Below are 25,210 nucleotides of genomic sequence, written 5' to 3' on the forward strand. Positions count from 1 at the left end.
TAAAGTTGTTTAAAGGGTGCAACGACCTGGACAGTGGCATGCCAGAGGGGGATCAAGGGCAAAAATGTATCTGAAAAATCTGCCTGTGTGTGCTTGGAAGAGATAGTGTAGGGGGAGAGCTGTTAGTGATTTCAGGGACAGATGATAGTAAGTTTGCTGGCTAGTAATCTGCTTGATACTGCTCTGTATTGGAGGGACAGAAGTCTGCAGGGATTTGAGGGACATTTTAGCTTAGGTAGCTTTGCTGGCTAGTAATCTACTGTTCTCTTTAAACAACTGCCATACGTTGACCTTGTAGGCATTGTTTGCCCAGTTTTTTTGGACGCAGCCACTGAAGCACAGTTGCCAGAAAAAATATGCCATATAAATGCTGAAAATAGTCATTTTTCGCCATACGTTGACCTTGTAGACATTGTTTGCCCAGTTTTTTTGGACGCAGCCACTGAAGCACAGTTGCCAGAAAAAATATGCCATATAAATGCTGAAAATAGTAATTTTTCGCCATACGTTGACCTTGTAGACATTGTTTGCCCAGTTTTTTTGGTTGCAGCCACTGAAGCACAGTTGCCAGAAAAAATATGCCACATAAATGCTGAAAATAGTCATTTTTTGCCATATACGTTGAGTCAACGTATGGCAAAAAATGACTATTTTCAGCATTTATATGGCATATTTTTTCTGGCCTCTGTGCTTCAGTGGCTGTGGCCAAAAAAACTGGGCAAACAATGCCTACAAGGTCAACGTATACACTACTACAGCGGTGGATACGGATTACGTAAAATATATGAATGCTGCTTGAAAAAAAGTAACTCAAGTGGTTTTTCTAGAGACGATAATATTATCAATATTTAGACAAAATGTGAACAAGCTCACACAGCTCGATGGCGGGTTGAAGAAAACAGTGTGCAAATAATGCCTACAAGGTCAACGTATACACTACTACAGCGGTGGATACGGATTACGTAAAATATATGAATGCTGCTTGAAAAAAAGTAACTCAAGTGGTTTTTCTAGAGACGATAATATTATCAATATTTAGACAAAATGTGAACAAGCTCACACAGCTCGATGGCGGGTTGAAGAAAACACTGTGCAAATAATGCCTACAAGGTCAACGTATACACTACTACAGCGGTGGATACGGATTACGTAAAATATATGAATGCTGCTTGAAAAAAAGTAACTCAAGTGGTTTTTCTAGAGACGATAATATTATCAATATTTAGACAAAATGTGAACAAGGTCACACAGCTCGATGGCGGGTTGAAGAAAACAGTGTGCAAATAATGCCTACAAGGTCAACGTATACACTACTACAGCGGTGGATACGGATTACGTAAAATATATTATGGCTGCTTGAAAAAAGTGACTCCGGTGTTTTTTCTGGAGACGGTAATATTATGGATATTTAGACAGAATGTGAACAAGGTCACACAGCTCGATGGCGGGTTGAAGAAAACAGTGTGCAAATAATGCCTACAAGGCCAACGTATACACTACTACAGCGGTGGATACGGATTACGTAAAATATATGAATGCTGCTTGAAAAAAGTGACTCCGGTGTTTTTTCTGGAGACGGTAATATTATGGATATTTAGACAGAATGGGAACAAGGTCACACAGCTCGATGGCGGGTTGAAGAAAACAGTGTGCAAATAATGCCTACAAGGCCAACGTATACACTACTACAGCGGTGGATACGGATTACGTAAAATATATTATGGCTGCTTGAAAAAAGTGACTCCGGTGTTTTTTCTGGAGACGGTAATATTATGGATATTTAGACAGAATGTGAACAAGGTCACACAGCTCGATGGCGGGTTGAAGAAAACAGTGTGCAAATAATGCCTACAAGGCCAACGTATACACTACTACAGCGGTGGATACGGATTACGTAAAATATATTATGGCTGCTTGAAAAAAGTGACTCCGGTGTTTTTTCTGGAGACGGTAATATTATGGATATTTAGACAGAATGTGAACAAGGTCACACAGCTCGATGGCGGGTTGAAGAAAACAGTGTGCAAATAATGCCTACAGGGCAAATAATGCCTAAAAGGTCAACTTATACACTACTACAGCGGTAGTAAAATAAAAAAAAGTAAAATAAAAAAAAATGAATATTAAAAAAAAAAAATTAAAGTTGGTGCTGCTGAACTACTAGGAGCAGCAGATTAGCACACCAGTCCCACTCCCCAACACTGCTAGACTAATAGCACTGGGCTCTTATAGTAGTAGTAGTAGTAGTAGTAGTAAAACAACAAAAAAATAAATAAAAGCAGTCCTTACAAGGACTACTGTTATTGCAGCAGTCAGCAGATGAGATCAGAAGCAGGACAGCTGCCCACTGCAGCTACATACAGAGCACTGCAGTAGAAGGTAGATTACTAGCCAGCAAAGCTACCTAAGCTTAAATGTCCCTCAAACCCCTGCAGACTTCTGTCCCTCCAATAACAGAGCAGTATCAAAACGATTACTAGCCAGCAAACTTTCAACTGTCCCTGAAATCACTAACAGGCAGCAGCTCTCTCCCTACACTATCTCTTCAGCACACACAGGCAGAGTGAAAAAACGCTGCAGGGCTTCGGTTTTTATAGGGAAGGGGAGTGGTCCAGGGGAGAGCTTCCTGATTGGCTGCCATGTACCTGCTGGTCTGGGGTGAGAGGGCAAAAAAAAGCGCCAACAATGGCGAACCCAAAATGGCGAACGTCGCGCGACGTTCGCGAACTTCCGGCGAGCGCGAACACCCGATGTTCGCGCGAACAAGTTCGCCGGCGAACAGTTCGCGACATCTCTAGTCATTATAAATGTAAAAGAACTGATAAGAAAGTTGAATCCTAGCACCATGTCAGGCATATTGCTCAGTTTGCTGTTATCTTACATATAGACATAATTATGGCATTGTCTTCTTCATTATATTACACTGGAATCAAACATGGGGATAAAGGACAGACTTGTTCAGAGCTGGGAAGCTTAAAGCTCCCAACTCCAACTGCTGGAACCAAAAAAAAGCGAGCCAGATCTATCTGGGATTCTCATTGGATTCGGTGCATCCCTAGTTTTTTTTTGCATTTTAATGCAGTCGCTGGCAGTGGAGGACTATGGAAAAGTTTTATTGTGCAATATTACTTTAAGAATCGAAACCTGATGATGTTGGACTACAGTTCCCAGCATGCCTCAACCTTCCTTACATGTTACATTATTCTGGGATTTGTGGTCCAACAACAACTGAGTCAAGTTTGGTTGAGCAGTGCAACCCTTTAAAAGCAATCACCGGTGCAATATCCATTTTAATTGGCTATATTTAAAGAGGCAAAGTAGCACTTGGCAGCAAAAACACATATATTTTTCTCCTGGTTTGAAAAATAAAAATTCTTCATCTTCCTTACAAAATAATAGAACAACGTTCAGCAATATTCCCAGTGAAATCTGGTTTAAAAGCCTGTTGGTTTTATTCTCCCTGTTCTCCTTTTAGATTGTGAGCTCTTGTATTGGTTATCGGTTGTATTTTTGTGTGTAATCCTTGTGTTTGATGTATGCACCCTTCTATTGTACATCCCCATGGAATATGTTGGCACTTTGGCATTTATGAATATTTCTCCAACAAATGTGGAAAGTAGAATTTCTGTAAATCAGCTTTAAAATGAGCTGTGGTGGATTTGGCTCAGAGGTACTTTAGTCCTTGCCAACAGCTTGGAAATGCTTCACTTTAAAAAAAAACAAAAAAAAACATGGTTCATGTGCATATAGACGGTTGATGGATCTTGATTAATGGCTCAGAACAATCTGTTCCATCCATACAGGGAAATGAAAAAGCATAAAAATGATAGCAGCTGATTGATCAGACCGTGAACATATTTCCGTGACTGATGGAGAATTATATCTAGAAAGCGATCCATTTATTCTGAATGTTTCATTGTCACCTACATTCTAGCACCGTCAGGGTCGGACTGGGTCGGCGGGACACCGGATAAAAAACCCGTTGGGCTCCTGTTCTCATGGGCCCCCACTGGCCCAGACTGCACCCCGTTAAGCCGGCTGCATAAAAAAAATATGGGCTGACGCATCACTTGCTCTGTGGGGGAACCCGGAGGTTTGGAACCTGATGGACCCCCAATCGTCCAGTCCGACCCTGTGTTATCTGTATCACTGAACTAAATCCTAGATTCAGCCTTCTTCAGCAGGATTCGGATTTAGCCGAATCCAAGTGCCTGGCTTAACCAAAGCCGAACCCTTAAAGGGTTTGAGTTAACTTTTAGTATTATGTAGAGAGTGATATTCTGAGATAATTGTACTGTGTGGGGTTGAGGTTTGCGCAGACACCAAAGTCTATGTGTTTTAGCTGCACCACTGGTTTTTGTGGATCCACCTGTCCACTATGTTCAATGTGAATATTTTAGGATAGGGTGCGCTAATTAATGCTGAAAAGGTAGTTCCCAGAAACCTAGATAAAGCGACAATATATACAGTAGAGTAGTACGCCTAGAATAGGTATCTTAGAAAACTTCTATGAAACTACTCACATATTTGATGTTAAAATGTGGGTATATCGTCTTTGATGTAATCCTGAAATACAAAGGCTTCAAATGGTGTTATATCGTCAGAGCTGCAGATGTCGGCCCTGCGAGACGTTTTACACTTACCAGACGGTAGTGTAGGGAGAGCTTGAGATCTAGCATGTAATTCAAGAGATGCCGTGTCGTCCAATGGTGTGCTCCCTTGTCGGCGGATAAGAAATAGTGTTACCTATTCGGAGCGGTTACTGGATCAAATGGTTGCGGCGTTCGTGTCGGTCTCGTGGTTCGTCTCTCTCTGCTTTAACGACTCAGCGGTCCAGTTTTTTAGGGAACAAACTTTTTCAGCAAAGGTTTAGGGATCAAATTAAAGGTAAATTTTATTTAGTTATTTCAAGCTAAATAAAATAAATAAAATAATAAACTAAATAAAATTTACCTTTAAGTGTAAAACGTCTCGCAGGGCCGACATCTGCAGCTCTGACGATATAACACCATTTGAAGCCTTTGTATTTCAGGATTTCATCAAAGACGATATACCCGCATTTTAACATCAAATATGTGAGTAGTTCCATAGAAGTTTTCTAAGCTACCTATTCTAGGCGTACTACTCGATATTCTGAGACAATTTGCAATTGCTTTTCATTTTTTATCATTTGTGTTTTTTGTTTTTTCTCTTTTTATTCAGCAGCTCTCCAGTTTGCAATTTCTGGTTACTTGGGTCCAAATTACCCTAGCAACTATGGATTGATTTTAATAAGAGACTGTCATATGAATAGGGGAGGCCTGAATAGAAAGATGAGTAATAAAATGTAGTAATAACAATAAATGTGTAGCCTTACAGAGCATTTGTTTTTTTAGATGAGGGTCAGTGACCCCCATTTGAAAGTTGGAAAGAGTTTGAAGAAAGAACTATAAAAAAAAAATTAAAACCAATTGAAAAGTTGCTTAGAACTGGCCATTCTACAAGATACCAAAATTCAACTTAAAGGCGAACCACCCCTTTAAAATCGTGTAATTATTCATAACTCAAACAAGGAAATTGTGTTTTCAACCCTTGCTCGCCTTGTCACCAATTAAAAAGGGACTATTTCTGTGATGCGGATTCAGTTCAGGATTTGGTTGGGAATTTGGTGCGTGCCTAATTATTGTCAGGATGTATAGAGCCATGGAGAGCACAAAGCGTTGGGCCACATACCTGTGTTAAGTCCTAATTGATATCTCCATTATCTCCCTCTGTACTGCAGTTGGCAGTGATCTTGCCCATATCAAAGCAAGGTGCTAACCTTCTATTTTTTAGCTCCCCGGGGGTCAATATATGTACCTTCAGGTTTGTGATGTGCCACCTAGTAAAGGAAAAGGCAGTGGTCAGTATCTGGCTATAAAATATGATGACGCTGCCCACTGTCCCCTGGCAGATGACTAGACTTTAGCTGGTGACTCATTTACCAGGCAAGTTGCTCCCCTGCCAGTAAAACACATTGCTGAATGGCTGCAGCTCTGTTTGCTTTTGGTTCAGATCCATGTTTGGAATGTGTCTGCAGCTTGTTGGCAATTAAAAAAGGGACTAATTCTGTGATGTGACTTCATACTGCTTTTCAAAAACTAAATTTAGCTGCACCCAGATATTTATTTAGGGGCCGATTCACTAAATTCGAGTGAAGGATTCGAAGTAAAAAAACTTCGAATTTCGAAGTTTTTTTTGGGCTACTTCGACCATCGAATAGGCTACTTCGACCTTCGACTACGACTTCGAATCGAAGGATTCGAAGTAAAAATCGTTCGACTATTCAACCATTCGATAGTCGAAGTACTGTCTCTTTAAAAAAAACTTCGACCCCCTAGTTCGGCAGATAAAAGCTACCGAAGTCAATGTTAGCCTATGGGGAAGGTCCCCATAGGCTTGCCTAACTTTTTTTGATCGAAGGATATTCCTTCGATCGTTGGATTAAAATCCTTCGAATCATTCGATTCGAAGGATTTTATCGTTCGATCGAAGGAATAATCCTTTGATCGTACGATCGCAGAATTTGCGCTAAATCCTTCGACTTCGATATTCAAAGTCGAAGGATTTCAATTCCTAGTCGAATATCGAGGGTTAATTAACCCTCGATATTCGACCCTTAGTGAATCGGCCCCTTAGTGTGAGTTTTGTTTATCACAAGGCTCAGCTGCATACGTAACTCTACCTCTTCTGCTTTTCAAAGGATATTAATGTTTAGTTGTAAGTTTATCAACTCCTTTCTGCATCTAAAGCTGGCCATAGACGTGCAGATATTTCTTTATGTCTGATGAATGCTCGTTCGTTGCGATCTCCCGACCTACCACTAACCATTCGGATTAAATAAAGTAGTAATAAGAACAAATCGGACGAGGTTCTGGACATTATTCAAAGACAGCAATCGTATGAAAATGTTGTCCGACAAATAGAAGTGACAGTCTCCCATTGATATCGTAAGATAGATAATACATGCGATTTATGACGCCGGCGTCAATTCGCGGGCATCAAAATAGACAATTTGATGTGCATTAAAGTCAATGGGCATGCATTTAATTGTCGCCGGAGTCAGTATTGTCGCCGGCGTCAAGAAAAAAAACGTTGACGCAGACGAATTTTCGCACCTGCCAAATAAATTCGTCCATCACTAATGCAGAGATATTATCTTTAGCAGACAGAAATCTTCTAACCTGTCTGATCAACGAAACAACTGACCACCATTTAGGGTTGCCACCTTTTCTTAGAAAAAATACTGGCCTTCCTATATTTTTATGCATTTTCCCTATTAATAACATTGGGATCAAGCTTAAAAATACCAGGCAGTGGCAACCCTATCACCATGGCATAATAAATTTCGGAATGATCAACAGACGATCCGAAAATCAAGCGAAACATAGATTCGTACACTTTATCTTTGCGTCTAACATTGAGCGTTTGTTCCATTACAGGATGTACGGCAGCCTTCAACTTAATTGAAAATATGTTTCCTTTTTATCTGTTATAGTCAAACATTACATTGTACTTGATCCTGGCTAAGATATAATCAATCCTTATTGGAGGTAAAACAATCCAACGGGGGTTTATGTTTAAATTATTTTTTACTATACTAAAAGTATGGAGATCCAAAGGAGGGAAAGATTCCTTAACTGTAAAACCCCAGGTCCTGAAGATTCTGGATAACGTCATATAATTTAATCAAGGTTTGGCATATATGTCCAAACAGCCTGCAAGCCAATTGGTCCCATAATGTAAGGTATTTCTGAGGATTAAAATAACCAATGTAACTATACACTGAGGGTTAATCATCTATAGAATGAGGTGTTTTAATCCCCTTCCAGGCAGCACACAATAGGGAATACCCAAGTGGGAACAGAGTATTTGGGGGAAAAGTGGATTAGCAGTGTTAGCAGACACTTTCACAATAATCAGTTTATAGTCTTACAATCAAGGTGGATGATACTTAAGATCATTAAAGTGAACCTGCCAACAAAGTCATACCAAATTCCACATGATGTTGCTACATTGGTTGGTCTAGGATACAGAGAAATATGAGACAGAACTTATATCAGGGCAAGCAAGCAAACAAAAATATTCAATATGTGCCTAAGTGTTCTACTGTCTCTACAAGTACTAACAATATGCACATTTATGATTAGCTACTATTAAAGGGTTTGTTCACCTTTAAAATAACTTTTAGGGGGTTATTTATCAAGCTCCGAATATCCGAACCTCAAATAATTCGTAGTTTTCGGAGCAAAAAAAAAAACAAACTATGAATTATTCGATATTTATTTAAGTCCGATGGTCTAAAAACTCAGATTCTAAAACCCCGGCATCTAAAAGTTCTCAATGTCCTGTATAAGTCAATGGAGAAGGTCCCAGTGTGTGCACTGATGTCCCTACCGATATCCGATCATTTCGGGGATACTGAGTTTTGCCCGACCCTATTTTTTCTGGCTTTTTTCTTCATAAATAAGGTCCATTCTGGAATTTGCAGTTCGAAATTGGATATTGGAAATACTAGATAAATTCGGACCTTGATAAATAACCCCCTAAGTGTGATGTAAAGAGTGATATTCAGACATTTTGCAATTGGTTATCATTTGTTATTATTTGTAGTTTTTGATTTATGTAGTTTTTTATTCCCTAGCTGGTTGCTAGGGTCCAAATTACCCTAGCAACCATGCACTGATTTAAATAAGAAACTGAAATATGAATAGGAGAGGGCCTGATTAGAAAGATGAGTAAGAAAACATAGTAATAAAAAAATTGTAGCCATACAGAGGGTTCGTTTTTAGATGGGGCCAGTGACCCCCATTTGAAAGCTGGAAAATATCAGAAGTAGGCAAATAATGAAAAAAACTTAAAAAAAAAAATAAAGTTGACCAATTGAAAAGTTGCTTAGAATTAACCATTCTATAACATACAAGTTAAAGTAAAGGTGAAACTTTTGACAAAAATAGTAGGTGCACGTGTGATTTCTGGTTGAGTAAAATAACTCAGTTTATTGCTTGGTGACGTTATACATGCAATATGCAAGCATGATAATTCAATAGCATTACTGCCGTTCCCATTCATAATAGTAAATGTAATATCCATGTAAATCAGAGTTTCTGTTTGAAGAGGTATACTGTACCTCCCAACATTTAAAAGAAAAAGAAAATCAGGACACTGCTCACATTTTAATGAAGGCTTTCCATAAACTACTCAATACCAATAAGTATCCTACAACAGACAGGTTGCATTTTGGCTCTGTATTTATGCTGCCGTGAGCTTTTGATATATAAAATGGGCACTTTATTTATCCTGTAATCGGTATTATACATGAAACTGGCACCCAATTTATCCTGTAGCTGTAAGGTGTTCTGGGTGGTATTTTACACTGAACTACAACTGCATTTATCCTCCCATGGGTTATATATGCAATTGGGCCTGCAATATTATGAGAACATCTGAATGGCCTCTTCAAACACAAAAATCTCCCTTCCACCAATGGGTAGCCCAGTCTATCACAACTACATCCATTCATGACCCAATTTTGTGCAAACCTAACACACACCCACCTTCCGACAGTCCCGATTTTGAAAGCTCAGCCCGCAGTCCCGGATTGTTAACGAAATGCCCAGAGTTTGTCTTTGATCTCCTGCATTGATGCCAGAAAAAGATTCAAAGATTCTGAAACTTAATTAAACAAGAGGCTTTTGGCAGAAAGCCTAGAATACTGGGCGGCTGATTTGTAACAATTTAAGATAAGCAAAGATACAATTGTAACTATTTAAGATAAGGAAGTCTCTTGGGGAAACTGGACTTGCAGCTCAAGGGTGGTGGCATACGTGAAGATTTGGGGGAGATAAGTTGTCCAGTAACAAATGTTCTCTTTTTCGGACGACAAATCTCCCCGAAATGCTTTCCCTCCGACAAGAATACGAACTGCCGGCGGGATAGTATACATATCGCATCAGTTTTTCTAAGTCGCCAGAAGTTTCCTCATAAGGCAACTTCTAGTGACTTTAGAAATGTATGCCATCCTGTCGGCAATTCGTATTCTTGCCGACGGGAAGGCATTTGGGGAGATTTGTCACCCGCAGAAGAGAAGATTTGTTGCTGGGCGACTAATCTCCCCAGAATCACCACCACCCTTTTTACTTTCATTAGCAAAACTGTAATAACACATAAAATCTGACCCTAAAGGTGGCCATAGACGCAAAGATCCGCTCGTTTGGCGACATTGCCAAACGAGCGGATCTTTCCCCGATATGCCATTAACGAGCATTACTATATCAGGGGTTATCTGAACGTTCAGCCGTATGGCCGAACGATCTGATTACGATACGCAATGGGCTCCGGCAGGATCGGTCGGGTTGAAATCAAACCTGTCTGATCGACAAAACGACCAATCTCCGCCGGACGAAAGATGCCGGCACTCTCCTCACACGATCTGAAAATCGTCTGAAAATAGGATCTGTGCGTCTATGGCCAGCTTAAAACCCCTATAAATGTGTTCAAACTTTCCATAACCTGCCAAATTTTGTAAAATGGATGTTGCAATTAGGTGTGTGGCCATAAAATGTGTGTGGTCAAAACATTTTTTTGCGCAGCAGATCTTTTTGTCCCTCTTTCTAGTTTTCATATGTTGGGCAGTATGTCCCAACCCACAGTTCATTAAGCATCACCTCTTTTCAGGTGTCACATAGCCTAGCCTGCTCCTATGTGTTGAAGTGATAACCAAGATTTAGTTATGGAGCTACAATGGCTTCATGAGCATAAACAATTATATTATTCACCAAGGGGGGGAAATTCAACAATGCATTACACAATGGTTGTAGAAGGAAAATAATAACAGAACCAGTTCTGTTTTCTTGAAGCATTGTGATAACTAATTTCAATGTTCTACTTATGTTCCTATGCCAGGGCAAGGGAGCCTTTGACACTCCAGCTATTTAACTGCAACTCCCAGCAGCCCTTCGCCTCCCAAAGCTTTAGGAAGCTAGCCAAGAAATCATTGTTTTGGACAGTTTTTTACGCTCATTTTATCTTTTCACTAGACAAATGTGTTCCTTCACATACAAAGTCTATCCGCGGTCTGTTTTTTTCTTCTTCAGCGAGTACTAAATGTACTCCAAAATGCAACAGCGCCTACAAAGGGCACGGTGTGACACTCTGTTCTAAGTAAATAAAGTATAATGAACTGGCGTAGAGGCTTTCCAGTAAGTGCTTTGGGCCAAGAAAAAAAAGTTGTGCTCATACCGGACTCCCTTACGGACACCAGCGCACTTAATCAGGGCTCAAATGATTGGCCAATGTTTATACACTGCAGAGCTCCAGCTGTCGTTTCTACTCACATGTGGACTCCATTAATCTACATCATGTCCTACTGTACTGTAATGTTCTAGCAAGAATATCTCTTTTGTTCCCTTAATCCTTTCTTCTACAAAGTGATGATTTGCGTTTGTGGTGCTGGGGATACCAGTGTGTTGTAGCTAAAATAATAATCCCCTGTAAAGGCCCCCATAGACGCAAAATCGATTTCAGTGCAATCCAACCAATCAGTCAAATTATCGTGAGGTTAGTGGAATCGAACGATCGTACATCTAACGATTTTTCGTCCGACATCGGTCAAAAAATTGATCAGTCAGGTTAGGAAATTTTCATCGGTCACAGTGAAATCTATCTATTGTCCAATTGTTTGCAGGGCCAAGCAGGCAGCTACCCTCCGTTTTCCTGGCTTCATTTAGACAACATTGCTTGAAATTGTCTTTTTAGTTGATGGACAAATCGTACATTTAAACGATGGTTTCAAGATAAGCTTGGTCTTACGATAACAACAAGATCTTTTAAAAATCCTAACATCTATGGCTAGCTTTAGGGTAAGCAACAGATCTGAACAATTCTAGTCAACCAACCTAAAGCTCCCCATAGACGCGATGATTCTTCTTGCCGAACGACCGATTCTTCGAAATTATCGTGTGGTTAGTGGGATTCGAACGATCGTACATCTTACGATTTTTCGGCCGACATCTGTTGGGAAATTGATCGTCCAGGTCAAAAAATCTTTGTCGGTCCCAGTGCAATCTATCTATGTTTGCAGGGCCAAGTAGGCAGCTCCCCTTTGTTTTCCTGGCAAATTGGTCTTTTTAGTTGATGGTCAATTCGTACGATGACAATTGGATCTTTTAAAAATCTCAACATCTATGGCCATCTTAAACCCCTAATCCAGTGATCCCCAACCAGTGGCTCATGAAAAACATGTTGCTCACCAACCCCTTGGATGTTGCTCCCAGTTGCCCTTAAAGCAGGAGCTTATTTTTAAATTTCAGGCTTGAAGGCAAGTTTTAGTTGCACAAAAACCAGGTGTACTGCCAAACAGAGCCTCTTGTAGCCTGCTGAGAGTTTATTTGTGTTTGTATTGCTGGGCAACTCTTTTTTATATTTGAATGTGGCTCACGGGTAAAAAAGGTTGGGGACCCTTACCCTAATCTCTGTCTTCATGGTTCTGCTACTTCCAATGAGCCTTTTGGCCTTTTTTTTTTTGTGGTGTCAAGGTGTGAATGATGGACAAAGCCTTCTTGACTAAGGGCAGAGACACACGGTCAGATTCTGGAAAATTAGTCGCCCAGCGACAAATCTCATCTTCTTCGGGGCGACTAATCTTTTCGAACTGCCTTCCCCTGCCTTCCCGCCAGCTAGAATATAAATCGCTGGCAGGATGGCACTGGGAGCATTTCGTTTTCCAAAGTCGTCCGAAGTTTCCTCGTGAGGCAACTTCGGAAAACTAAGAGCTCCGAGTGCCATCCCGCTGGCCATTTACATTCTAGCCGGCAGGGGTGGTAGTTCCATTGCATATATTGCATTTATTTTGTGCAAAGTCTGTTGCCAAGGTATATCTGGAGATAACCAGCTAATTGCCAGATTCCATTTAGCAGCTGAGAGAACATGTTTAGTTAAATGTCTAGCTGATCTATTAAGCGATGTAATTGGAAGATTATGCAATAATTCCCATGGACTTAATGGAAATGTCGCCGAAGTGAGTTCCTGAATCAAAGCATGCACTTTGTGCCAATGATGCTGCGCCTTGGGACAATCCCACCATATATGAACTAGAGAGCCAATATCATCACAGCCACTAAAGCAGAGAGGCGAATGTATTTGCGAAATTCAGTGTTTTCTTTGGGGTGTCATATACCATCTAGTCATAAGCTTATACGAAAGTTCTCTTATCGCTACATTCTCAGACGCTTTCTTAGTAGCCATCCAGATTTTATTCCAGCCATTGCCAGGAAGCATTATCAATAAATCTCGTTCCCATGCGGTGCAATAAACTGGGTTAGCTTGAAAAGTAGTTGAAAGCATCTGAGTATAAAGTGTTGAAATCATACCTCTAGTAAGTGGGGAGATTTTGCATAAAGCTTCAAAAATGGTATTGTCCTGGGATGTCATATTATGAATGAGACCCTGCACAAAATGTGACATATACTTCAGAATCAGGGAAGTCATATGCAAATTGTAAAAGTTGAAAAGACTTCATGTGATAAGGACCTAAAAGATACCGTACAGTACTTAAATAGTGATGGGCGAATTTGCGCTGAAAAAAATTTGGGGGGAATTTTCGCAGGCGTTTTGCGAACCGTGCTAATTCCCCGCGAATTCACTCCTGGCGAATATATTCGCCCATCACTATACTTAAACCATTTTGCGTCCATTTTTCAAAAAGTTGTGTTCGCAGCCCTGGTACAAAGGAAGGATTACCAACAATAGATTGCTGTAAAGATTTAGGTTTACAAAATGAATAACGATATTTACACAAATCCGTAGGGAGTGTTGTACAACCAAATTATGAATCCCAAACTTATTTCTGTCCCTATGATCTGCTCGCAAAAGATTATTAGTTGTTAACGGATGACAATCCCGTGCTTCCATCTCAACCCATACCGTAGTAGTTGACCAACTGTCCAATCTGCGCTGCCTTATAATAAAGCAGTAAATGTGGTGCCCCCAAACCTCTGAGTATTGGTTTACGATATTGTACCTGACTTGATACCCTAGGTTTCTTATTGTACCAAATATATGATATCTGTTTCTGCAAATACGCAATATCTTTTAATGGGACAGCTAGTGGTAAAACCCAGAAAATAATTAAGCAGTTTTGGTAACCAGGTCATTTTGACATATACGACCTAGCCATGACATTGAATAGCGTTTCCAACATTCCAATAACTTCTGCAAATGCCTGATTAAAGGCTGATAATTAACTTGATAAAATTGCGAATACCGTGGAACAATTTGTACCCCTAGATATTTAATACTGTTAGAACATCGTATTAAATGAAAGTTTAAGCATATTAATTGAAGTGTGGAGTCGGGCATATTAACCCCCATCGTTTCAGATTTATGTGGGTTCACTTTCAGACCAGAATAGCTATAATATCGGGAAAAAAGTACAAAAAGAGTGGAGAGAGCCATTAATGGCCTAGATCAGGGGTGTCCAAACTTTTGGCTAGCCAGGCCACATTGGAAAAAGAAAAATTGTCTGGGGCCACACTTTTGATTTGTAAAAGTAAAGGAAATACACAGAAAAGAACTACAATGCCAGTTGGATAACCAGATGGAGCTATACATTGGAATATGGGACACCTGGATATTAAATAGATGTATTATTATATTATTATTACTAACTGGACAATGAGCAGAGTCCCCACTCCTCCTATTTCCTCGGGAACCAAGCGTTTCAAGCTGGGCCACAGTCATATGCATCCTGGGCCGCATGCAGGGTTGGACTGGGGGGCCCAGGGCCCACCGGGACTGCTGTCCAGGTCCCCCCTCTGGCCCCCACTACCTACTTTGAGGCGAAGTGCCGCTCGGCATACTAGCCCAGGCGGCGCATCGCGAATGCGCAAAGATCACTAGGCGCGCATGCGCAAACGGCGCTAGGCGCGCATGTGCAAATGGTGCTGCGATGCGCCGAAAAACTGTTTGGGAGAGGGGGTCTGGCCCAGCGGGTGCCCACTAGGGTCGGGGCCCACCGGGTATTTTCCCGGTGTTCCGCCGGGCCAGTCCAACACTGGCCGCATGTGGCCCTCGGGCCGCAGTTTGGACACCCCTGGCCTAGATAATGTCAGCAATAGGTCATCAGCATATAAACTGACCGTAAATTCCTTACCACCTTTCCAATGATAACCAGAAATATTAGCATGCATTCGGATCATTTGTGCCAACGGTTCCACTGCCAGCGCAAATAATAGCGGCAACAGTGGGCACCCCTGGCGTGTAACCTATCCGACAAATGGCCTCTAACCTTTGTGTGAGCTGTAGGGCTAGAATATACTCGTTGTATTGCTGTTAAAATGTTCCCGGTTATTCCAAATTTTTGTAAAACTATATACATATATGACCATTGTAAGGAATCGAAAGCTTTCTGTATGTCAAGGCTAACTATCAGTAACGGCTCTTTAGTTCTATTAACGTGTTGGACAATATCGGTAATCCTACGAATGTTGTCCGCCGCATTATATGTGGTAATAAACCCCGTTTGATCAGGATGTGTCAAATACGGTAAAGTTGGTGCTAACCTAGCAGCTAATATAGAAGTGAACATTTTTAAGTCTACATTAATCATAGAAATAGGTCTTTAATTCGTATACTGATGCCTATCAGTGTGAGGTTTCGGAATTGATGATACAATAGCTTCCATCACTTCTTGTTGAAGGGTTGCCCCCTGTAAGATATTATTAAAAGCCGCTACTAAACTTCAAAAAATGCTTATAAAACTTCGCTGTATACCTGTTAGGACGTGGGGCCTTATTATTTCTAAGCTTTTTTATAGCCTGTTCTACCTCCTCCTCTGTAATAGGCACATTCAAAAACAAATTCTGCTGCTGGTCAAGTTGGGGAAACTGCAATTGAGACAAATCTGCTTGACAATTTTCCACATCAATATACTTGCTGTAATAACTCACTCAAATGTACTTTTCGTTAATCCTCATCCAATATCAGTATAGTTCTAATATTAGGATTATTATGATTTTTGTGAAGCTCTAACTAATTTGATACAGATTAGAAGACAGGACCACCCCAGTTATTGGACTGTTCCACTCTTCCTGTGTTTGCAATAAGGTTTAAACTCTGATGGATATGGTGATACTTTTGTACAGATCAAGAGAATAACCTACGCACAGCTCTGCTCTGTTCTTTTGGAACACACAGCAGAGACATGCAAGTAACATCTGGTTTGGAAACATAGGAAAATCTCTTAAAGGAACAGTAACACCAAAAATGAAAGTTTTAAATGTATTAACATATAATATACTGTTAGCATGTATTGATACAAGCTGTGTGATTGCTTCAGAAACTCTACTATAGTTTATATAAACAAGCTGCTGTGTAGCCATGGGGGCAGCAATTTAAGATGGAAAAAAAGGAGAAAAGGCACAGGTTACACTGCACATAACAAATAGCTCTGTCCAATACAATGGTGTTGTATCTGTCATGTGCTATGTAACTTGTGCCTTTTCTCCTTTTTTTCTAGCTTGAATGGCTGCCCCCATGGTTACACAGCATCTTGTTTATTAGATTGTTGTGCCTCCAATAAGGATTAATTATATTTTAGTTGGGATCAAATACAAGGTGCTGTTTTATTATTACAGAGAAAAGGGAAATCATTTTTAAAAATGTAAGCTATTTCATTAAAATAGAGTCTATAAGGAGATGACCTTCTCTTAATTCTGAGCTTTCTGGACAATGGGTTTCCAGATAATGGATCCCATACCCGTTAGACTATAGATAATATGTGTATTGTAGGAAAAATCATGGATTTTTAAAACTTGTTTGCGCAGCAGAGTTTCCAGATTGAGCACCACAATCTACTGCACACAGAATCTTGGACTTTTATTTATTGGATGTTCTTGGTTCTGAATTAACGTTTCTGTTTCATTGCAGAACTCGAAGCCAAAGAAGCATGCGATTGGCTACGTGCAGCTGGATTCCCTCAATACGCTCAGCTTTATGAAGGTAAAGCCATCGGTTCCTTTTCAGAAACTATACAGTCTGACATCTGTTCACCCACAATTTCATCACTTTAATTCATTTACGTAAGACGGGATATTTGTGAGAGGTAAAACTGTAATTATGGCAACCTCTAAAATTATAATATGTCGGGAAAAACAGAATCCATTCATCCAGGCCATCCAGCCAACAGCACTGTATTAATAACAATGTGTTTGTCTGGCAAAGAAAGGGTTCAATCAATTAACTACCTAATATACAGATTATCTACTGATAACACACAGAAATACTCCTGTGCCAACAAGAGGTGTTTGTCTTGTGCTCCATTTAAATGGGTTCAAGTGACTTTGTTCTGCAGCTCCAGTATCTTGCCTTGTCTGTTCTTTGCTGCTGTTGGGCACTACCCTGTGCATGCCCTAAAGGCCCTGGTCCTGCCAACTATGTAATATGCCCTGTCTGTTCACTTGTGCAGTACATACTCTGCTTCTGCTCAAATCTTTACACCAAAGTCATGGCTAGACGTTACCCCGACTGAGTAGCCTCCCCCCATAACTCACATTATGTACCAGGCAGTTGCTACATGTGTTGTCAAAGGAAACTAACTATTATGAATTTCATTTTCTAGATTCCCAGTTCCCAATTGACATTGCATCTGTAAAGCGGGACCATGATTTCCTTGACAGAGACCATGTAGAACCACTTTGCAGGTAACAAATAAATGTGCTGTCATATATAAACGTTAAAAGTATACATTAAGGGGGTTATTTACTAAAATCCGAATTTATCAAATTTTTTTTATTAAACAAACATCGACAAAACTCCCATCCATGATTTTGCCTTAGTTATTATTAAAATAACTTGACTAAACCGATCGAGCGAAAACATGAATAATGAGATTTTTTTTGGACTTTTCTCATGAATGCCTCGTTTTTTTTTTTGTCGATTGCCCGAAAACCCTGAAATTTTCATATAGTTTTTTTTTCCACAAAAAATTCGAGTTTTTGCCCTGAAAAATTTGTGTTTTAGGGCAGAGACACGCGCTCAGATTCGGGGAGAAAAATTGCCTCTTTTTCGGGCAATTCCACGAACTGCCTCCCCCGCCGGCTAGAATCTAAATCGCTGGTTAATGGCTGGAATGCTTTGTTTTCCAAAGTCGCCCGAGGTTCCCTCGTGAGGCAACTTCGGGCGACTTCGGAAAACGAACCACGCACCTATTGCCACCCGCCGGCAATTTACATTCTAGCCGGCAGGAGGCAGTTCGGGAAGATTAGTCGCCCCGAAGAGGAGGAGATTTGTCGCTGGGCGACTAATCTCCCCGAATCTGAGCGTGTGTCTCTGCCCTTAGTAATGTACTGAATGCAGCATGGCACCCATTAAAGCGCCATAGACAATGCAACTGGACCTTATTGCAGTGTGAGTGTGTGTGAGTAAATGTTGCCATTATGTGGAAACAAGACATTAGATGGACCGAGGACTTCCCTGTTATAAGTAAATAAAGGATGGTGGATACTGTCCATATATAATACTAATACATGCAGCCTTTTCTGTAGCATTGACTTATTTTTAGTATTAGGATTGCGGGGGCTGAGGCAGCGGTGGGATAAAGTCAGAAAAAAACATGAGGTGAAGGACATGGAAAGGAATGGGAAGCCCCCATTAATGATCTGGGTCTCTTTGGAATCACTTTCTTCTGTAGTTTGTGAAAGAGCCAAGCCTTGTTCCATGTGTATCTCCTATAAGTCTTGTATCTCCACCCTTATAGTTTAACAATCTTATATTAGAGAGGTCACAATATAGTTTGTGGTATGCTGGTGGGACACTTACTGTGTGTTGCCAATGTCATTGCGTGACCTTGGGGCAGTAATTGTCAGACTTTATAAGTTCAAGCTCAATTTGAATGTTCAACTTAAGGTTACCACCTTTTCGTGTTGGGAACTCTGGGCAGATTAGTGATTGGTTGAGTGTCCCTACTTCCCAGGAAGTTTTGATCCAGAAAGACCGAACAAAGTCTGGACTGTTCAGGTCAAAACAGGTGGCAACCCAGGTCCAATCTTTGGTCAGGGTCCACCTCAACTCATAATATGGTTACAGATATAGGAAAACATTCGTTTATCAAGCACCCTAGATTATATACCATAATGAATATGTTTTCACCCCAACTCTCACCCTAAATGGCCCTCAAGCTGGGCTTTCAGGTGTATCTAGAAGAGCAAACATGCATTGTCCTCAAATCTTACCCTATCTGGCCCTAACTGAGCCCCTCAGCTAGCGCTCTAAGACTCAACCCCATGGGGAACAGCTGCATAGTATAAGAACCTCTACCTTGTGCTTCTCTTGCAGTTATTTGCCAGTTCTTTGTGCTTGGTTCCTGTCAGGGCAGATTTCCTGATCATTATCCAGTATTTAGATCACAGAACAAGGCAGGGTGGACCATTCCTGTTTAGCGATTGTTGGATTTTTCTTCCTTCCTCTGAGGATACCCTTTCCTAATGGAAACAAGTGTATTACCTTCTACTTTATAAACCATCATTAGCCTAGACTGCAGCCGTAACTGTTGTTTATCATCATTGGTTTCCTATTCAGAGCTATAATAGACTTTATCCTATTTTATAATGATTTTAATGAATGGTATTTTTTGCTTCACGGAATTACATTTGTTTTGGTATAATTGTCTCTACTAAATCGGCTTTTCAGCCCTTCGCTGCCAGCAACCTCAGAGCATAACTGATTGGCTCACTAATTATCAATATTAAAGCAGCTTATAGAAGTTTTGCTGGAAGAAAATTTCCCAGTATGAATTAAACGAGCATATAAAATAAAACAGAAATACTATAAAAGGCAAACAATACTATATGCTTGTAAGAAGTATTCATATAAATCCTGCTTCCAACAAATATTTAAAGAAAGGTCATTTACAAACATTGGGCAAATTTGCACTTAGTTACCTGTAGCAACCAATTAGTAACTGGCTTTTTTCAGCCAGCTGAAGGTTGAACAAGTAAAGCAAATGTGATTTGTTGCCATGGGTTACTGCCCAAGTGCAGCTTTGCCCTGTATTTATAAATGAGTCCCTAGCTGCAACTTGCATTGGATTTGGGCCCACGTGTTCGTTTTGATGCATCGGGTGCAATTGTGATGGCTGAAACTTCTGATTTGCCCCAGGTACTCTGGGATTATGTGGGAAAATGCTGCATTTTGGATAAAAAAAACATGGTGATCTCCTCCATGGGAGAGTAGCAGGAATCAACAAATACGGTAAAAAGTTGATCAGTCGCATCTTTTCAGCTGCTAAACAAACCGTCGCCAAGTCATGGAAAACACCTCTACTTGATCTGCATCAAGTCAAAACAAGACTTGATAATTATATGGTAATGGAGAAACTCACATATGTAGCTAGCAGGGAAGTGGATATGTTTCATAAGATTTGGGATCTTTGGAGTCAATATAGCGGTATAACACAGTGCCACCTGCTCCCATTGAAAGTATAGCATGGTCTCTTTCTGTGGGCCCGCCCTGGGAACTGCCATGATCTTTGGCCTCATAATATACGGACAATACCCTAATGGATACAATACCCACCATGTTAAAGTTTAATGCGGGCAAAAATGTCCTATCTTTACCTTTCTATCTGCCCCTCTCCTTTTCTTCCTCACCTTTCTGTACCTTATTTTTTCTTCTTCTTAATGGCAAAATAAGCTTTTCTCAGTTTGCAGACAGCAAATGTACAAATAACGACCAGGGCCGGAACTAGGGGTAGGCAGAAGAGACACATGCCTAGGGCGCAAAGGTGGAGGGGCGCCAGGCACATACCTCTTCCGACGCCCACCCCTAGTTTCAGAAGCTGTGGCAGCAGTTTTTCTCTTCTTGCGAGTGTGTGCCTCCTCTGCGCATGTGCATTCGTGCGTCCTCTATGCATGTTCGCGCGTCATCGGCACATGCGCTCTTCAATACAGCAGGGGGGCGACGTAGTCGGCCAGTTTGCCTGGGGTGCCTGGCCGACTTGGCCCGCCACTGATAATGACAATACGAAAGGGATGTACAATAACACGTTTATTACTGTACAGAACAATGTAACGTTTATATGCTTTATCACTGCAAGATGTCATTATCCTTAATGCCATTATGTCTTTGCTTTTTTCCTTTCTGTATGTTATTGCAAAACAAAATAAAAATTATTATATATAAAAAAAAAACATGGTGATTTGCATCTGAACATTGCACTTTACACATTGCACTTTACACATTGCACTTTACACATTGCACTTTACACATTGCACTTTACACATTGCACTTTACACATTGCACTGCATTTGTAAATGAGCCTCACTGAGACCTCTAGCCTTAAATCTAGTAAAGGGGAAGGTATGACAGGCCTCCATATGACCTGCAATATAACCCACCAGTTGGCAGTTGGCTTTTTCTGATCTATTGCTTGGTATGGTTGCCATGGAATTGTGGACCGGTAATTCTGTAAATGGTGTAATTAGAAAAGCCGTAACAATGATATAAATGCATATTTATCCGCTCCTAGAGTCTCCCTTATAGCAATGTGTTGTTAAATACAGTAGTGGATGTTTAATGTAGGAAATGCGAAGTTTTTGTCTGTTTGCCATACAGTTTACTTTATTGCCTTGTACTGTATGCGCCGTTCATAAACACTTAGAACATCTTTCCTTTCTGCTGTTAGAGGAAGTTACAGTAACAGGCGGCAGAGCCCATTTTCCTCCTCTCTGCTCACTTTGATGTGTTTGGCTTTGTTGATACTATTGCAGATGTTAGGGCTGCTGTTTGTAGATAACCTGCAGTGTAATGTATTGCACATTGCTCACAGAATGCCTTCCTACAGCACACAGACATACTGTATATGTAGTGAATAAAGTAAAATATAAGGATGTTAGGGTCATGGCACATAAATCTCCTCTTCTTCATGCGACTAATCTCCCCGAACTGCCTCCCCTGCCTTCCCGCCGGCTAAAATGTAAATCGCCGACGGGATGGCACTCGGAGTGATTATTTTTCCGAAGTTGCCTTACTAGGGAAGGCAGGGGAGGCAGTTTGGGGAGATTAGTCGCATGAAGAAGAGGAAATTTGTCGCTGGGCTACTAATCTCCCCGAATCTGCCTGTGTGCCCTGAACCTTAGAAGTTACCAATGAACATTTTATACAGGTCATAGAACTCCGAGATGATTTCTAATATCCTCATATTTTGCAACAGAGGGTACTTTATTTATTATAATACACAAGTGTCTCTGCCCTTAAAATTACTTTGTGTGGGTTATTGCTTTGGCCAAAGCCAGACGAGATAAGCTAAATGATCCTTGCTTTACAACATGATGGGATAAATACTTGTTAAGTATGTGACAATTATGTTCACACATCCAGTATTCATTGTCCTTAACCAGCCCATTAGCATACTAAAGCCCTAACTAGTAGCCTTTTGTTGTGCCCAGACCCTGATAAAGGGTCTGTTTTCAATACAGTGCCTGGATGTCTCAGTCCAGCAAGTAAGCAGCCAGCCTGTAAACATAACTGCCAAAGAAATGCAGAGAAGACATTGCCAATTAGTGTATCCCATTAAGCACAGAGGAATTTTAAATCAAATCCCATCCTGATTTTTAAAAAGGGGGCTGCCAAAATACAAGGAACGAACAAGTTTCATACATTAATGCATATTGCTTACTTGGGACCTACTTAATTGGGCACAGATTTGATCTGTGCCCCACCTCTATTGACTTGAATACCATCCAACTTCGTGCAGTCACGTGGAGTGGAGGTCAGCCTTTAAAATGGCTGCTTTGAAATATTTGGCTCAGCCTCTGCTGCATGTGACTGGCTAGGGTTGCCATCTGGCCAGTATTTTACCGGCTTGGTCAGTAAAAATGATGGTTGATCCCAATGTTATTAATTGGAAAAAAAGATAAATATATAGGAAGGCTGGTATTTTTTTCCAGAAAAGGTGGCAACTCTAGTGACTGCCCGCAAGTGGGTCTAATTCAAATCAATGGATATGCGGCACAGAGCGGAGCTGCTTCCCTCAGCCTGAAAAAAATACCAAGTTTGAGAGCAACGGAGCCAACGCTTTGTCTGCCCATGGCCTTAGGACGATGATCTGTTTTGCATACAATCAGCATACACATACAATCACAATATATGCCTCACCCTATAGAAGCAGCTGTCTCTGTTACACTCCTGCTGTCAGCTTTACCCTTAGGCTAGTGTCACACTGTGCCAGCAAATGTCCCAGCTACTGCAGAACTACAATTCCCAGAAAAATCTTTGGGGATAGTAGCTCTAAAATGACTTTCCTTATAGGCTGGATTTATTTGCACATAAGCCGACACTGTTTTAGTCTGCAAATATTGTACATTCCATGACCATTTAAACAGGGGAGGGATTTTTGTCTCCCCTTGTAACTGGCCGCTCACTGTCGCCTGAGGCAAGCTTCTCACCTTGCCTCAGCCCTGCTGCATTTAAAGGCCAATTCAAAGTCTGAGGCTAGGACCAAGGGTAGATAGCAGTCGCGGACTGGCAATCTGTGGGTTCTGGCAAATGCCAGAGGGGCTGCTATAAGGTCCCATTGAAAGTCAGTATTTAGTGGGCTGGTCTGGCTGTTTGGGCCTCTATGTGGGCTGAGTGGGCCTCTGTGTACCTGAAATGCCAGGGCCTAATTTAATTCTCAGTCCGGACCTGGTTGATAGAATGCTGTCTCCGCTACTCAGCCTGTGTATTTTTTCGGGTTGACAGAAGTAGATCCACTGAGTGCCGCTCTCCATACAACTTAACCTCTTCTGCTTGTGTGCAGTTACACTCAGCAGAGCAGAACTTGGCCAAAATTTGCAAAAACAATCATTTTCAAGCCGACCTCTGCTGTGCGTAACTGCACACAAGCAAATCTTATTTAAATCAGTGGAGATAGGGCACAGAGGGGATCCACTTCACTGAGAGCAGCTCCTTCTGCCCTTGACCTAATGCCACACAGCGGCTGAAATACACAGTCCAAAAATCAGCCCCTACAAGGCCCGCATTAGCCTCCTCTACTGCCTACATCCGCAACATTTTTGCCAGCTCAGGTACAGGCACCTGTGGCTGATTTTGGGGAAGAAATATGAGAGTTTGCAATCTTGTTCCAGTACCTGAGAAAACAAAATGGTTCCGGATGCAGGCAGTAGAGGAGGCTAAGGCTAGGGCCAGGCAGGGCATAAATCAATTTCAATAAATAAATTTCAGCCCCCGACTACTAGCCTAATCTTCTTGCCTGCTCGCGTCCGGAAGTCTTGTGTCGAATCTGGTGTAAACAGACTCTGCAGATTTCATCGAAGAAGCACACGACTTTTCATTTTGAGTTGAAATCCGCCGAGTCTGTTCGCAACGGAGCCAACACAAGGTTTCCAGACGAGAGCTGACAAGAAGATTCAGCTAATTGTCAGCCTGTGCATTTCAGCCCCTGTGTGGCAGTAGCCTGAATAGTAGGTTAAATGGGATACAGATCAGGAACATGACCTGCCCTTTTCTTACCACGTTTTCTATTCCGTGTGGTGTGAGTCTGCATGATTTACATTACACTTCTACTGACAAACTTCTGGCAAACTTCTCACTTAGGACGAGGTGTTGAATCACATTAAATGCCTTTCTCAAAACTGTCAAAAGCTCAGAACTCTAGGAATGATCTGGTGTAGAGATAATGATGCCTCCTGCCTAATAAAGTAGCGCTTGACACTCGGCCCTGGCTCAGGACAATGAAGGTGACGGTCACTCCCAGAGGAATCACATAGGAAGTCTTGTAGAAGTCTGTTGCTTAGCTTCTACTTACCCTAGCAACCAGGCAGTGGTTTAAATAACAGACTGGAAGAAGATTCTGAGCTGGCCTGAATATAAAAAAGTTTAGTGATTCAAAGTATCAATAACAATTCAAATCTATCTTCATGATTTATCTGGTTTCTGGTCACCGGGCATCTGGCAAAAGGCATTTAGGGGAAAGTGTTTTGATTGTCACTTCCACGTGTGCCTTTGTCCATAGGGGGCATTAATTCATTTTCCTGCACTGCTTAAGAATACATGCGTTCACTGCATTGTTGGATGTTTTGTCGTGTCTGCCAGGATACAACAGATGTTAACTCCTGTAGCATAAGCAAGTATTTATCTTTAAAGAAACACTAATGATGACAGAGCTCTCTTATAAAGGGTTGGTTCACCTCTAAGT

The 25,210-nt window shown here is 41.1% G+C and overlaps 1 protein-coding gene across 3 annotated transcripts in view; it reads left to right on the forward strand.

Moving 5' to 3' along the window:
• The window catches only part of stard13.L (StAR related lipid transfer domain containing 13 L homeolog), a 193,771-nt gene that overhangs the window by 153,817 nt on the left and 14,744 nt on the right, over nucleotides 1-25,210 (forward strand). For all 3 annotated transcript variants that reach the window (XM_041582646.1, XM_041582645.1, XM_018247682.2), the window contains 2 exons: nucleotides 16,945-17,016; nucleotides 17,636-17,717. In XM_041582646.1, the coding sequence (XP_041438580.1) occupies nucleotides 16,945-17,016; nucleotides 17,636-17,717 (154 nt within the window). The remainder of the gene's footprint in view (nucleotides 1-16,944; nucleotides 17,017-17,635; nucleotides 17,718-25,210) is intronic.

This window comes from Xenopus laevis, chromosome 2L, assembly GCF_017654675.1.
Source record: "Xenopus laevis strain J_2021 chromosome 2L, Xenopus_laevis_v10.1, whole genome shotgun sequence".
NCBI lineage: Eukaryota > Metazoa > Chordata > Amphibia > Anura > Pipidae > Xenopus > Xenopus laevis.